This window comes from Mustela lutreola, chromosome 2 (genome assembly GCF_030435805.1).
Source record: "Mustela lutreola isolate mMusLut2 chromosome 2, mMusLut2.pri, whole genome shotgun sequence".
NCBI lineage: Eukaryota > Metazoa > Chordata > Mammalia > Carnivora > Mustelidae > Mustela > Mustela lutreola.
In genome coordinates this window covers 80749385-80763433 of record NC_081291.1, presented here as the reverse complement: position 1 = coordinate 80763433, position 14049 = coordinate 80749385, and the positions used below count along the sequence as shown (strand labels likewise).

At 38.8% G+C, this 14049-nt stretch overlaps 1 protein-coding gene and 1 non-coding gene across 11 annotated transcripts in view; one reads left to right on the top strand and one right to left on the bottom strand.

The window, feature by feature from the left end:
* Positions 1-14049, bottom strand: part of NEK10 (NIMA related kinase 10) — a 245500-nt gene that overhangs the window by 93200 nt on the left and 138251 nt on the right. For all 10 annotated transcript variants that reach the window (XR_009350871.1, XR_009350870.1, XR_009350869.1 and 7 more), the window contains 2 exons: positions 2424-2553; positions 1814-1884 (listed from right to left, as the gene is read on the bottom strand). Coding sequence is in view for 7 of the 10 variants with exons in the window: in XM_059162436.1 (XP_059018419.1) it covers positions 1814-1884; positions 2424-2553 (201 nt within the window). In the remaining 3 variants the exon portion in view is untranslated. The remainder of the gene's footprint in view (positions 1-1813; positions 1885-2423; positions 2554-14049) is intronic.
* On the top strand, positions 13540-13643 carry LOC131826229 (U6 spliceosomal RNA). Its single transcript, XR_009351484.1, has one exon. It is a non-coding gene; the product is annotated as a U6 spliceosomal RNA (small nuclear RNA).

The window sequence follows — 14049 nt, the reverse complement described above, 5'->3', positions numbered from 1 at the left end:
ATATTTTCACTGTGCCACCCCTCCCCTACTCTTTGTGGCGCTCAAATACCTATGAAAAGAAGGAACTGAATGAGTAAATCTGGTATTCTTGTCTTGACATCTCTGGAGACTTCTTGAATTTTTGAGTCACTCTCCAGAAAACAAATAGCAGAGAACAGGTCCAAATTGTGGAGAGGAGCAATTTAAATACATTTGTTTGGATTCATTAGCAACAGGGCATATGCAGAATTCAGATTATTCAAAAAGGGGTTTCAGCTCATTTCTCCTAATATTAACAATAACAGCTGCCAGTATTATTTAAGATTTACCATTCAACAAGCTTTATGCTAAGTGATTTTCACAGTTACCTTGTATAATTATTACACCAGCGTAACTGGATGAGGAAATAGAGAGATGCAGAAAGAAATGTTTGCTTAAAATCCGCAGTTAGTGCAACTCAGCCCTGGCTGGGCCTGGGTTCCTTAGAACTGTAGGACAGCATAGTGCTGGGCAAGGAAAGATTCAAGATATAACTCTACAAACTGTGAGGATGAGCTGGGAGGAGAAAGTGAAGGGAATAGATCTCTTACATGCCATCAGAGGTGGTGCTAAGTGCCAGGATAGATACAGAACCATTTATAGGGAAATGGCAGGAGAATGGATAGGTATTCTATCTGGGTGACTCTGGGATTTCTATAATAATGATTTGACTCAGCTCTGGGGCAGGGAAGTAATCTTGAGCTAACTTAAAAGCATGTGTTGACATAGAAATAACAATCAGTTGGAAAACAAGTCATTTATTCATACAACCAGTATTTGTTAAGGGTTGATCTTGTCCCAGGCATTGCTCTGGGCACTGGAAGAACTATGAACCAGATTGGAAAAGTCTCTGCTCTTGTAGAGTTTTCCTTCTGGTGGGGACAAGACAGGCAATAAAGAAATATGTCTGCATATGCACACACACACATGCGCACGCACACACACACGTTTCTAACATGTTGGGAGATGGGTGCTGCAAGCTTAAGAAAGCAGGCAAGGGGGCAAAAAAGTGGAGAGGCTGTGGGAGCATCAGAATGGGCTCCCTGATGGTGGGAAATAACAGCAGAGACACAAAGGAAGTGGGGGCCTGTGCCATGCATGTACCAGAGGGAAGAGAAGTCAGAGAAAAGGGAGGAGAAGGATAAAGGGCCAGAGGCAGGCACATGCCAGGACTCGCATGGAGCTCCCTGTGGCTGGCAGTGAGGGAGCAGAAGGAAAGTGGGAGAGAAGGGTGACAAGTCAGCTGGGACAAGTCCTGTGAGGTCAGAATTTTGCGAATGCAACAGGAAATGACTTTCATTAAACTCCTATTATATTGATGGCCGGAGCACTTCTATCTGACTTTCTTTGGGAAATTATTATATAACATAACATTACCAATTTAAAAATAGAAATGAAAAAGTGGTTGCAATTTTATCATCTAACACGGTCTTCTTTAGTTTCTAATGTCCTTGTCTAGTCTTTTCCGACATTCATGCATGTATTTACAGTTTTTATCATAGTTACAAACAGCTCTACATCCTGTTCATTTCTTATCATCTTTGTTTTACAGGTTGATACAAAGCCTTCTGAAGAATCATTCTAATGGCTGCATATTTCAAGTGCATATAGCACTTCCTTTTGGACATACTTCACTGGCTTCTAGATGGTCACCATTACTGGTGATGCATAAATATTTTTTAGGTTTGGATTATTTGGGAGCCTTCCTCTTCATGAATATTTACACAGTAAATTTGTAGAGATGAGAAGTATTTCTTGATAGTCCCTATGGGTTTGAAATGGTGAGAATGATTACCTGCTGATGGTATCTGTCACTTTCTCAGAGTAGATGCCTTCTGGCACCGGTTCATACACCGCCTCCACTATCTGCAAAACAGACAGACCAGCATGATGGACGTAAAGAGGCCATTAGTATGTACAATACTTGGCCACCACATGAAAGCTACTCAATGAGCATTATAACCATGCACAAATTTTAATCAGAAACAAAAACACCCCAACAAATAAAAAATTAACATCAATTAAGCAGCTCTTGAGCACAGATTGTATTCTTCAAACTGAGTTAAAGTTAGCCTCAGATCCCCAATAAATGAGTGTAGGATAATATCAAGTGCTGATTGCAGGCAGTCCCAACCACAATTAAAAACAAAAGACCAAAAGTAATTTGATATATTTATTTGTATAATTTTCTATGATAAATGAAGACAATTATAGGGGGAATGCACCATAGTACATGATGTATATTTAGAAGAAAGGGGAAAAAATGAACTGGATCATGTGGCCAATAAAACAATGTGCCTGCTTTTAATTGATGGTTTTATAAAAATCACAAATGTTCTGTTTAGGAAGAAAAGGAATGGCATTTTTAGCAACACAAGACCCTTTTGTCTCCCAACAGTGCTTACTTTTGTAGCCAGGGAGAGCATGTTGGTGCTATAGAAGGGGGGATTCAGAGTTGCCATCTGATAAAGGATGCAGCCGGCCGCCCAGACATCAGCCTTCTCCCCATATGGCTCACTCTTGAGTACCTCGGGGCTGAATTAAAACAAGGGTGTTAATAGATACTGAAAAAAGGAGAAGAAATCAGCACAGAAAAAGAGTCCAATTTTTAAGCAATACTTGGAGATATGAGAAAAAAAGAACTGAAACTCTTCCTCACTGATTCAAGTAAACTTATTATAGAAAGTATCTTTGTATTCTCCCAGACTCCGATGAATCAAGAAGCACAGTCATACAATTCCATTTTAAGCACTAAATATCAATGTACCATATAAATATTGCCCATTAAATTTCCAAGGAAGTTTTTATTTCCAGAAACAATTACCCCTCTGTGGTAGATGGAATTGTTGGCCCCAGTTCTTTACCATTCTGGAGATTTTGTGCATCTCACTCTTACAATGACCTCTTGGTGAGCAGTATGCATTATCCACACCTGCCTCTGTTTTTGTTTTGTGTTGTTTTGGCCAATGGAATATGGAAATGTCAGTGAACCAGACCAGAGCCTTTGTCATAACAAATATTGAGCACTTTCATTTGTCCTTCTAGGATATTCTGTCCATTACCAAGAGAAGACATATCCCAGTGACTGCTATCCCACCAGCTTGGGTCCAGCAGAAGATACATGAAATAGATCTAACCCAGATGATGCATAGATCTACAGCCTGAAGAAGACCTAGACCTGTGAGTCTGACAATAAATGCTTATTGTTGAATGCCACCAAAATTTTTGTGACTTGTTAATCAGCATTATTATGGGAAAAACTCACTGATACAGTCCCCTGTCCTTTGCTACTCAACTATAGCATATAAGGCAGGAAGAAGACCAAATCTAAATATGTTGCAGAAAATGACAACATCCATCAGGTTCATGTCTTCTGAAATTCCCTTTCCAATCTGGGCATGGAAATTGTCAGCTTTTAAATAAACTTAAGCCATTAGAATTTACGGATTTGACATTTTTGTTGTTTGTTGTTGTTGTTGTTGTTTTAATGTGGAGGCAAGTGAAGTTCCCTTGGATATTTTGGAGTAACTTAAGTTTCCTCTATCATATTTGTAGAATGAAACTCGGTCAAGGGTTGAAGGTTTTAATACCCATACATCCTAAATTAAATAGTTTAGCAGTTCATTCTATGATGTATTTAGGACTATGCTCAGCCCTCTACATAAATAGAGGAGGGATTAAGAGTTAACTTTGATGGTGGATTAAGGTATAAAGAAACTGACAAACTGATATTAGAGCAATTAGTGTAGACATAATCAATCATGACTATCAGGAATAATCAAGTAGTTGCTCTTTTTATGAGACTATGAATTCCTGATTTTAGATTTACATTACATGTTTGCAGAGGAAAAGTATGATTTCTAGGTCTCTCAACTGAGCATTTTCATTTTTGGTATTTTGAATTCAATAATATGGCAATGGGGGAATTGTGAATGAAATCTCCAGAGCTCTGCTTTTTTTAACTGTATAAAAAAGTATCTCCTGTTGTCACCTGATCAACTGTTCACATTCAAAAAATACCTTAACAAAAAATAATGTCCTCTACAGAAAAAAAAAGTCTTTGTTTCCCCACAGGCAAATTTCTCAGGTTTTAATCTACGGAGAACTCAGAGGATTTGTTTCACATTTCCAAAAGCTCATGAAGCAGATGCTATGAGCATTCTACCTATTTCCCCTCAGACCCTTTTTCCATTTCCTGTTCCTGGTAGGCTTTCACTCTCAACAGCCAGCAACTGTATTTCTTTGGAAGAGAGCCTTCATTTCTTCTGAAAAAATAATTACTCCGCCTGGGGGAAAACACTTGTAACAACAGAGTTTACTCAGTTGATTGTTCTCATCACTTCACCTCCTCCTCCTTCTCTGTGGAGACCACAAACTCCTCTTATTCCCACAGGTGTGCCTCTCTGCACTGTGGCTTTGCAACTCCCATCCAGTACTGGAGTCTATTTCTCTATACGTTGAATCCGGACTTAATATGACTTGCTTTGGCCAAGAAGATACCAACAAAAGTGGTATAAGTAGAGACTTAAACTTACTCTTTGGGGCTTTTTCTTCCTTTCTGCTCTTGAAAACCCTATGAACACAACCAGGTGACTCAGGCCAAGTCTGCCTGCTTGATGATGATAATATATGACCAATTACTTCCACCACCAGTACATATAGACAGTTAACCATAAGACATGTGAGTGAAGCCATTGGAAACCAGGTGACTGCAATGCATACTGAGCTCACCCAATACACTGATCAGCAATCCTCACTGGGACCAGCCCAATTCACCAACACACAGTGTATTGATTTAAAAAAAAAAAAAAAAAAAAGGTTTATTGTATTAAGCCACTGAGTTTTGAGGCAGTTTGTCAAAGCTAAGTGATATAATAGCTTTCATCAGATTTTCAAAGCTGTGCACAAGCCCCTGAAAAAGACCAAGAATTACTTCTCTGAAAAATAATAATAAAGGGAAATTAAAGACAAACAACACAGTTGCCGACTAGCATTTTTCTTCCAGGATAAACTTCAACTATCCTCTCAGGTAAGAATTACATAATTAAAACCCAAAGCAATGACAAACAGAATACAGAGTCTGATTTCTAGAAGCCACAACAAAATGTTCTGTTATGGTTGGAATTGTGTCCCCCCAAAATTCGGATGTTGAAGTCCCCATCCCACTACTTCAGAATGTGAAAATTAAATACTTTAAATTAAATTAAAATACTTTAAAATGTATTTTAAAGTAATTTGGTATGAGATGATTAAGTTGAGAAGATGCCACTGTGATGGGCCATAATCCAATATGACTAGTGTCCTTGCGAGAAGAGGAAGAGACACCATTAGCGTGCACGTACAGAAGAACAACCATGTAAAGACGCAACAAGAGAGTGGAATCCGGGTCTCCAAGGAGACTAAACTGGCCTACACTTTGATCTTGGACTTCCAGCCTTCGGAAGCGTGAGAAAAGAAATTTAAGCCAACGCCACCTGGTCTGTGGAAGTTTTGTTATGGCAGCCTTAGGAAACTACTACAGGTTCTATGAGAAAACCTACTTATGTTTTTTAACCTTCAAAAGAACCCAGACTTTGGGAAATATGACTAAAGTCACTGATTCAATCACAACTTACAGATATCATATAAGTTTTTTGGTGGTTATCATTTAGAAAACACTTGAAAAATAATTTGTTGTCTTTCCAATTTCCCTGCTTAAGGTAAGCCCACCCACATTTATAAAAATACAGAGATATATAGCTAGCAATGCTTCATTTAAAGGAAAGAAGTTAAGTAGTATACACACACAATTTAAAATGGGTTTTCTTTTTTCCAAACAAGAAGATTATTCTGTATTTTAAAAATGGTTATTTCCTATGTGATCCAGTCATCCAAAATCTTTTAGTGACAAAATAAAACATAACTTAGGTGATACTAAACAAAAATAGGGGTTCTTTTGGCCAAGGTTAAAATATTTGCAATTAAGGGGAGGAGTCAAGATGGCGGAGAAGTAGCAAGCTGAGACTGCTTCAGCTAGCCGGAGATCAGCTAGATAGCTTATCTAAAGATTGCAAACACCTGAAAATCCATTGGCAGATCGAAGAGAAGAAGAACAGCAATTCTGGAAACAGAAAAACAACCACTTTCTGAAAGGTAGGACTGGCGGAGAAGTGAATCCAAAGCGACGGGAAGATAGACCCCGGGGGGAGGGGCCGGCTCCCGGCAAGCAGCGGAGCAACCGTGCACAAAATCAGGACTTTTAAAAGTCTGTTCCGCTGAGGGACATCGCTCCAGAGGCTAAACCGGGGCGAAACCCACGCGGGGTCAGCGTGGCCTCAGGTCCCGCAGGGTCACAGAAGGATCGGGGGTGTCTGAGTGTCGCAGAGCTTGCGGGTATTGGAACGGGAAAGCCGGCTACAGAGACAGAGCCGACAGTAAGCTCGCAGCTCGGGGTTACCTTGAACCGGTCGCAGGCTCGGTGAGCTCGGAGCGCGGCCGGAGGTCAGGCAGACGGGAGTAACTGGGCGCTGTTCTCTGAGGGCGCACTGAGGAGTGGGGCCCTGGGCTCTCGGCTCCTCCGGGCCGGAGACCAGGAGGCTGCCATTTGTATTCCCGTCCTCCGGAACTCTACGGAAAGCGCTCAGGGAACAAAAGCTCCTGAAAGCAAACCCGAGCGGATTACTCACCCCGGCCCCGGGTAAGGGCGGTGTAATTCCGCCTGGGGCAAAGACACTTGAGAATCACTACACCAGGCCCCTCCCCCAGAAGATCAACAAGAAATCCAGCCGAGACCAAGTTCACCTACCAAGGAGTGCGGTTTCAATACCAAGGAGAGCAGCAGAATTCCAGAGGAGGAGAAAGCCAAACACGGAACTCATGGCTTTTTTCCTGGGATTTTTTTTAGTCTTGCAGTTAATTTGATTTTTTCTTTTTCATTTTTTTTTTTTTTCTCGCCTTCGGGTAAAATTTTTTTTTTTTAACTGTTACCTTTTTCTTTTTTAACGATTTTTTACTAGTTTATCTAATATATATATTTTTCTTTTTCACATTTTTCTTAGGTGTTTTCTTTTTTTAAAAATTCTTTTCTTTTCTTTTCTTTTTTTTTTCTTTTCTTTTTGTTTTTTTTTTTTCTTTCTTCCTTTTTGAACCTCTTTTTATCCCCTTTCTCCCCACTCACGATTTTGGATCTCTTCTAATTTGGTTAAAGCATATTTTCCTGGGGTTGTTGCCACCCTTTTAGTATTTTACTTGCCCCTTCATTTACTCTTATCTGGACAAAATGACAAGACATAAAAATTCAACACAAAAAAAAGAACAAGAGGCAGTACCGAAGGCTAGGGACCTAATCAATACAGACATCGGTAATATGTCAGATCTAGAGTTCAGAATGACAATTCTCAAGGTTCTAGCCGGGCTCGAAAAAGGCATGGAAGATATGAGAGAAACCCTCTCGAGAGATATAAAAGCCCTTTCTGGAGAAATAAAAGAACTAAAATCTAACCAAGGTGAAATCAAAAAAGCTATTAATGAGGTGCAATCAAAAATGGAGGCTCTAACTGCTAGGATAAATGAGGCAGAAGAAAGAATTAGTGATATAGAAGACCAAATGACAGAGAATAAAGAAGCTGAGCAAAAGAGGGACAAACAGCTACTGGACCACGAGGGGAGAATTCGAGAGATAAGTGACACCATAAGACGAAACAACATTAGAATAATTGGGATTCCAGAAGAAGAAGAAAGTGAGAGGGGAGCAGAAGGTATACTGGAGAGAATTATTGGGGAGAATTTCCCCAATATGGCAAAGGGAACGAGCATCAAAATTCAGGAGGTTCAGAGAACGCCCCTCAAAATCAATAAGAATAGGCCCACACCCCGTCACCTAATAGTAAAATTTACAAGTCTCAATGACAAAGAGAAAATCCTGAAAGCAGCCCGGGAAAAGAAGTCTGTAACATACAATGGAAAAAATATTAGATTGGCAGCTGACTTATCCACAGAGACCTGGCAGGCCAGAAAGAGCTGGCATGATATTTTCAGAGCACTAAACGAGAAAAACATGCAGCCAAGAATACTATATCCAGCTAGGCTATCATTGAAAATAGAAGGAGAGATTAAAAGCTTCCAGGACAAACAACAACTGAAAGAATTTGCAAATACCAAACCAGCTCTACAGGAAATCTTGAAAGGGGTCCTCTAAGCAAAGAGAGAGCCTACAAGTGGTAGATCAGAAAGGAACAGAGACCATATACAGTAACAGTCACCTTACAGGCAATACAATGGCATTAAATTCATATCTCTCAATAGTTACCCTGAATGTGAATGGGCTAAATGCCCCTGTCAAAAGACACAGGGTATCAGAATGGATAAAAAAACAAAGCCCATCTATATGTTGCCTCCAAGAAACACATTTTAAGCCCGAAGACACCTCCAGATTTAAAGTGAGGGGGTGGAAAAGAATTTACCATGCTAATGGACATCAGAAGAAAGCAGGAGTGGCAATCCTTATATCAGATCAATTAGATTTTAAGCCAAAGACTATAATAAGAGATGAGGAAGGACACTATATCATACTCAAAGGGTCTGTCCAACAAGAAGATTTAACAATTTTAAATATCTATGCCCCCAATGTGGGAGCAGCCAACTATATAAACCAATTAATAACAAAATCAAAGAAACACATCAACAATAATACAATAATAGTAGGGGACTTTAACACTCCCCTCACTGAAATGGACAGGTCATCCAAGCAAAAGATCAGCAAGGAAATAAAGGCCTTAAACGACACACTGGACCAGATGGACATCACAGATATATTCAGAACATTTCATCCCAAAGCAACAGAATACACATTCTTCTCTAGTGCACATGGAACATTCTCCAGAATAGATCACATCCTCGGTCCTAAATCAGGACTCAACCGGTATCAAAAGATTGGGATCATTCCCTGCATATTTTCAGACCACAATGCTCTAAAGCTAGAACTCAACCACAAAAGGAAGTTTGGAAAGAACCCAAATACATGGAGACTAAACAGTATCCTTCTAAAGAATGAATGGGTCAACCGGGAAATTAAAGAAGAATTGAAAAAAATCATGGAAACAAATGATAATGAAAATACAACGGTTCAAAATCTGTGGGACACAACAAAGGCAGTCCTGAGAGGAAAATATATAGCGGTACAAGCCTTTCTCAAGAAACAAGAAAGGTCTCAGGTACACAACCTAACCCTACACCTAAAGGAGCTGGAGAAAGAACAAGAAAGAAACCCTAAGCCCAGCAGGAGAAGAGAAATCATAAAGATCAGAGCAGAAGTCAATGAAATAGAAACCAAAAAAACAATAGAACAAATCAACGAAACTAGGAGCTGGTTCTTTGAAAGAATTAATAAAATTGATAAACCCCTGGCCCGACTTATCAAAAAGAAAAGAGAAAGGACCCAAATAAATAAAATCATGAATGAAAGAGGAGAGATCACAACTAACACCAAAGAAATACAAACTATTATAAGAACATACTATGAGCAACTCTACGGCAATAAATTTGACAATCTGGAAGAAATGGATGCATTCCTAGAAACATATAAACTACCACAACTGAGCCAGGAAGAAATAGAAAGCCTGAACAGACCCATAACCAGTAAAGAGATTGAAACAGTCATTAAAAATCTCCAAACAAACAAAAGCCCAGGGCCAGACGGCTTCCCGGGGGAATTCTACCAAACATTTAAAGAAGAACTAATTCCTATTCTCCTGAAACTGTTCCAAAAAATAGAAATGGAAGGAAAACTTCCAAACTCATTTTATGAGGCCAGCATCACCTTGATCCCAAAACCAGACAAGGATCCCACCAAAAAAGAGAGCTATAGACCGATATCCTTGATGAACACAGATGCGAAAATACTCAACAAAATACTAGCCAATAGGATTCAACAGTACATTAAAAGGATTATTCACCACGACCAAGTGGGATTTATTCCAGGGCTGCAAGGTTGGTTCAACATCCGCAAATCAGTCAATGTGATACAACACATCAATAAAAGTAAGAACAAGAACCATATGATACTCTCAATAGATGCTGAAAAAGCATTTGACAAAGTACAACATCCCTTCCTGATCAAAACTCTTCAAAGTGTAGGGATAGAGGGCGCATACCTCAATATCATCAAAGCCATCTATGAAAAACCCACCGCAAATATCATTCTCAATGGAGAAAAACTGAAAGCTTTTCCGCTAAGGTCAGGAACACGGCAGGGATGTCCATTATCACCACTGCTATTCAACATCGTACTAGAGGTCCTAGCCTCAGCAATCAGACAACAAAAGGAAATTAAAGGCATCCAAATCGGCAAAGAAGAAGTCAAATTATCACTCTTCGCAGATGATATGATACTATATGTGGAAAACCCAAAAGACTCCACTCCAAAACTGCTAGAACTTATACAGGAATTCAGTAAAGTGTCAGGATATAAAATCAATGCACAGAAATCAGTTGCATTTCTCTACACCAACAGCAAGACAGAAGAAAGAGATATTAAGGAGTCAATCCCATTTACAATTGCATCCAAAACCATAAGATACCTAGGAATAAACCTAACCAAAGAGACACAGAATCTATACTCAGAAAACTATAAAGTACTCATGAAAGAAATTGAGGAAGACACAAAGAAATGGAAAAATGTGCCATGCTCCTGGATTGGAAGAATAAATATTGTGAAAATGTCTATGCTACCTAAAGCAATCTACACATTTAATGCAATTCCTATCAAAGTACCATCCATCTTTTTCAAAGAAATGGAACAAATAATGCTAAAATTTATATGGAACCAGAAAAGACCTCGAATAGCCAAAGGGATATTGAAAAAGAAAGCCAACGTTGGTGGCATCACAATTCCGGACTTCAAGCTCTATTACAAAGCTGTCATCATCAAGACAGCATGGTACTGGCACAAAAACAGACACATAGATCAATGGAACAGAATAGAGAGCCCAGAAATAGACCCTCAAATCTATGGTCAACTAATCTTCGACAAAGCAGGAAAGAATGTCCAATGGAAAAAAGACAGCCTTTTCAATAAATGGTGCTGGGAAAATTGGACAGCCACATGCAGAAAAATGAAATTGGACCATTTCCTTACACCACACACAAAAATAGACTCAAAATGGATGAAGGACCTCAATGTACGAAAGGAATCCATCAAAATCCTTGAGGAGAACACGGGCAGCAACCTCTTCGACCTCTGCCGCAGCAACATCTTCCTAGGAACAACGCCAAAGGCAAGGGAAGCAAGGGAAAAAATGAACTACTGGGATTTCATCAAGATCAAAAGCTTTTGCACAGCAAAGGAAACAGTTAACAAAATCAAAAGACAACTGACAGAATGGGAGAAGATATTTGCAAACGACATATCAGATAAAGGACTAGTGTCCAGAATCTATAAAGAACTTAGCAAACTCAACACCCAAAGAACAAATAATCCAATCAAGAAATGGGCAGAAGACATGAACAGACATTTCTGCAAAGAAGACATCCAGATGGCGAACAGACACATGAAAAAGTGCTCCATATCACTCGGCATCAGGGAAATACAAATCAAAACCACAATGAGATATCACCTCACACCAGTCAGAATGGCTAAAATCAACAAATCAGGAAATGACAGATGCTGGCGAGGATGCGGAGAAAGGGGAACCCTCCTACACTGTTGGTGGGAATGCAAGCTGGTGCAGCCACTCTGGAAAACAGCATGGAGGTTCCTCAAAATGTTGAAAATAGAACTGCCCTATGACCCAGCAATTGCACTATTGGGTATTTACCCTAAAGATACAAATGTAGTGATCCAAAGGGACACATGCACCCGAATGTTTATAGGAGCAATGTCCACAATAGCCAAACTATGGAAAGAACCTAGATGTCCATCAACAGATGAATGGATCAAGAAGATGTGGTATATATACACAATGGAATACTATGCAGCCATCAAAAGAAATGAAATCTTGCCATTTGCAACAACATGGATGGAACTAGAGCGTATCATGCTTAGCGAAATAAGTCAAGCAGAGAAAGACAACTATCATATGATCTCCCTGATATGAGGAAGTGGTGATGCAACATGGAGGCTTAAGTGGGTAGAAGAAGAATAAATGAAACAAGATGGGATTGGGAGGGAGACAAACCATAAGTGACTCTTAATCTCACGAAACAAACTGAGGGTTGCCGGGGGGAGGGGGTTTGGGAGAAGGGGGTGGGATTATGGACATTGGGGAGGGTATGTGATTTGGTGAGTGCTGTGAAGTGTGTAAACCTGGTGATTCACAGACCTGTACCCCTGGGGATAAAAATATATGTTTATAAAAAATAAAAAAAGTATTAAAAAAAAAAAAAAAATATTTGCAATTAAGTGTGTAAAAATTACATCCATTGTCAGTTGTACAAAAGTATTTATTTTTATTATTGCTGATCTAATAAATAACATGGTATTGTATCTAATATAAAACATGTATTATAGACTTGAAATTTCTTAAAAGCAGATCACAAGTATTCTCATCATACACACAAAGAGGTAACTATGTAATTGAATTTAAATAAAATAAAAAAATTTTTTTAAATATTTTATTTATTTATTTGACAGACAGAGATCACAAGTAGGCAGAGAGGCAGGCAGAGAGAGAGAGAGAGAGAGGGAAGCAGGCTTCCTGCGGAGCAGGGAGCCCAATGCGGGGCTCGATCCCAGGACCCTGAGATCATGACCCGAGCCGAAGGCAGCAGCCCAAACCACTGAGCCACCCAGGCGCCCCTAAAATAAAATTTTTAAAAAAAGGTAACTATGTGAGGTGATGGATATGTTACTAAGCTTGATTGTGGTAATTATTTCACAATGTGTAAGTACACTGAAACATCACATTGTACACCTTAACTGTATACAGTTTTTAACTGTTAATAATCCTTCAACAGAGCTGGAAAAAATTTTAAGTGAAACCAGGGGTAGTAAAGAGTTAAGTGGATGGTAAGGAGCAACATGTATTTATTATAAATATTTTAATAAATAAGTAAACATAACTCATAATCAGCAGCCTTTGAGATGGGGGTGGACACTAAACACGACCTTTGCTTTACAAAGTCATAAATTATTGATAGTGAAAATAATGCAGAAGAAAGATGAGGTTGCAAAGATGCTTAATTTAATTTTTTAAAAAGATAAATTTTTGTTTAGATCTTAAAATTCTACCACTAAACCTTCACTGATATATAAACAATTAAGTTGCTAATGGTCAAGTATTCTTATTTACTAAATGAGGTAAACAAGAAAAACAGTGGACCTTGATGTCTTTTAAACATTTTAAAACATGAATATTTTGATAACTTTTAAGTAATTTAACAATATGATGATTTATGTCCGTTCAGAGGGGGATCTTTTTTCCTTTAAAAAGACCAAAGTTAATGAAACTAGATAACAGAGTAAACAAAAGGTTTTCGTATATAGGTAAGTATATTCTTCTTTCCTACAATCGTCATATTATCATGTTTGTTAAGGTTTTGATTATTGGGCTCTCTCCAGCCTGTGTACTAAAATTAGAATGATGGAGTGAAGATTAGCCTGACATCTACACAAGAATGACATGCAAATTTGTGAAGCATTCCATGCTTTGGAAGCAGTAAGATGATAGGAAAAAGGTACTGTACATTAGGACTATCCTTTAGTCAACAAAGTTGTTTACTCTAGGGGTAAAGAGTAAAAATTCTGATCCTGCTATATATCTATTCTGGAATTAGCAGTTAGCAAAAGCCAGATTTCTCACTGTTGGAGAAGGACTCTACAGATAAGTGAGGAAAAAAGTGGTTAGATGTACTCTACCGGGGGTATTAAAAGAGAGTTGGAGACAACACACTGAACTCATGTTTAGACATTATTGATAACTATGGTTGCATATAGAAATAGTTTAGATAGCTGTATATACACAGGATAGTACACACATATACATATATCTCCTTGCTCTGACAGCTGAAGAGGCCTAGAAATGACAACATCCCAGTAGCAATGAACACTCTCAGCAC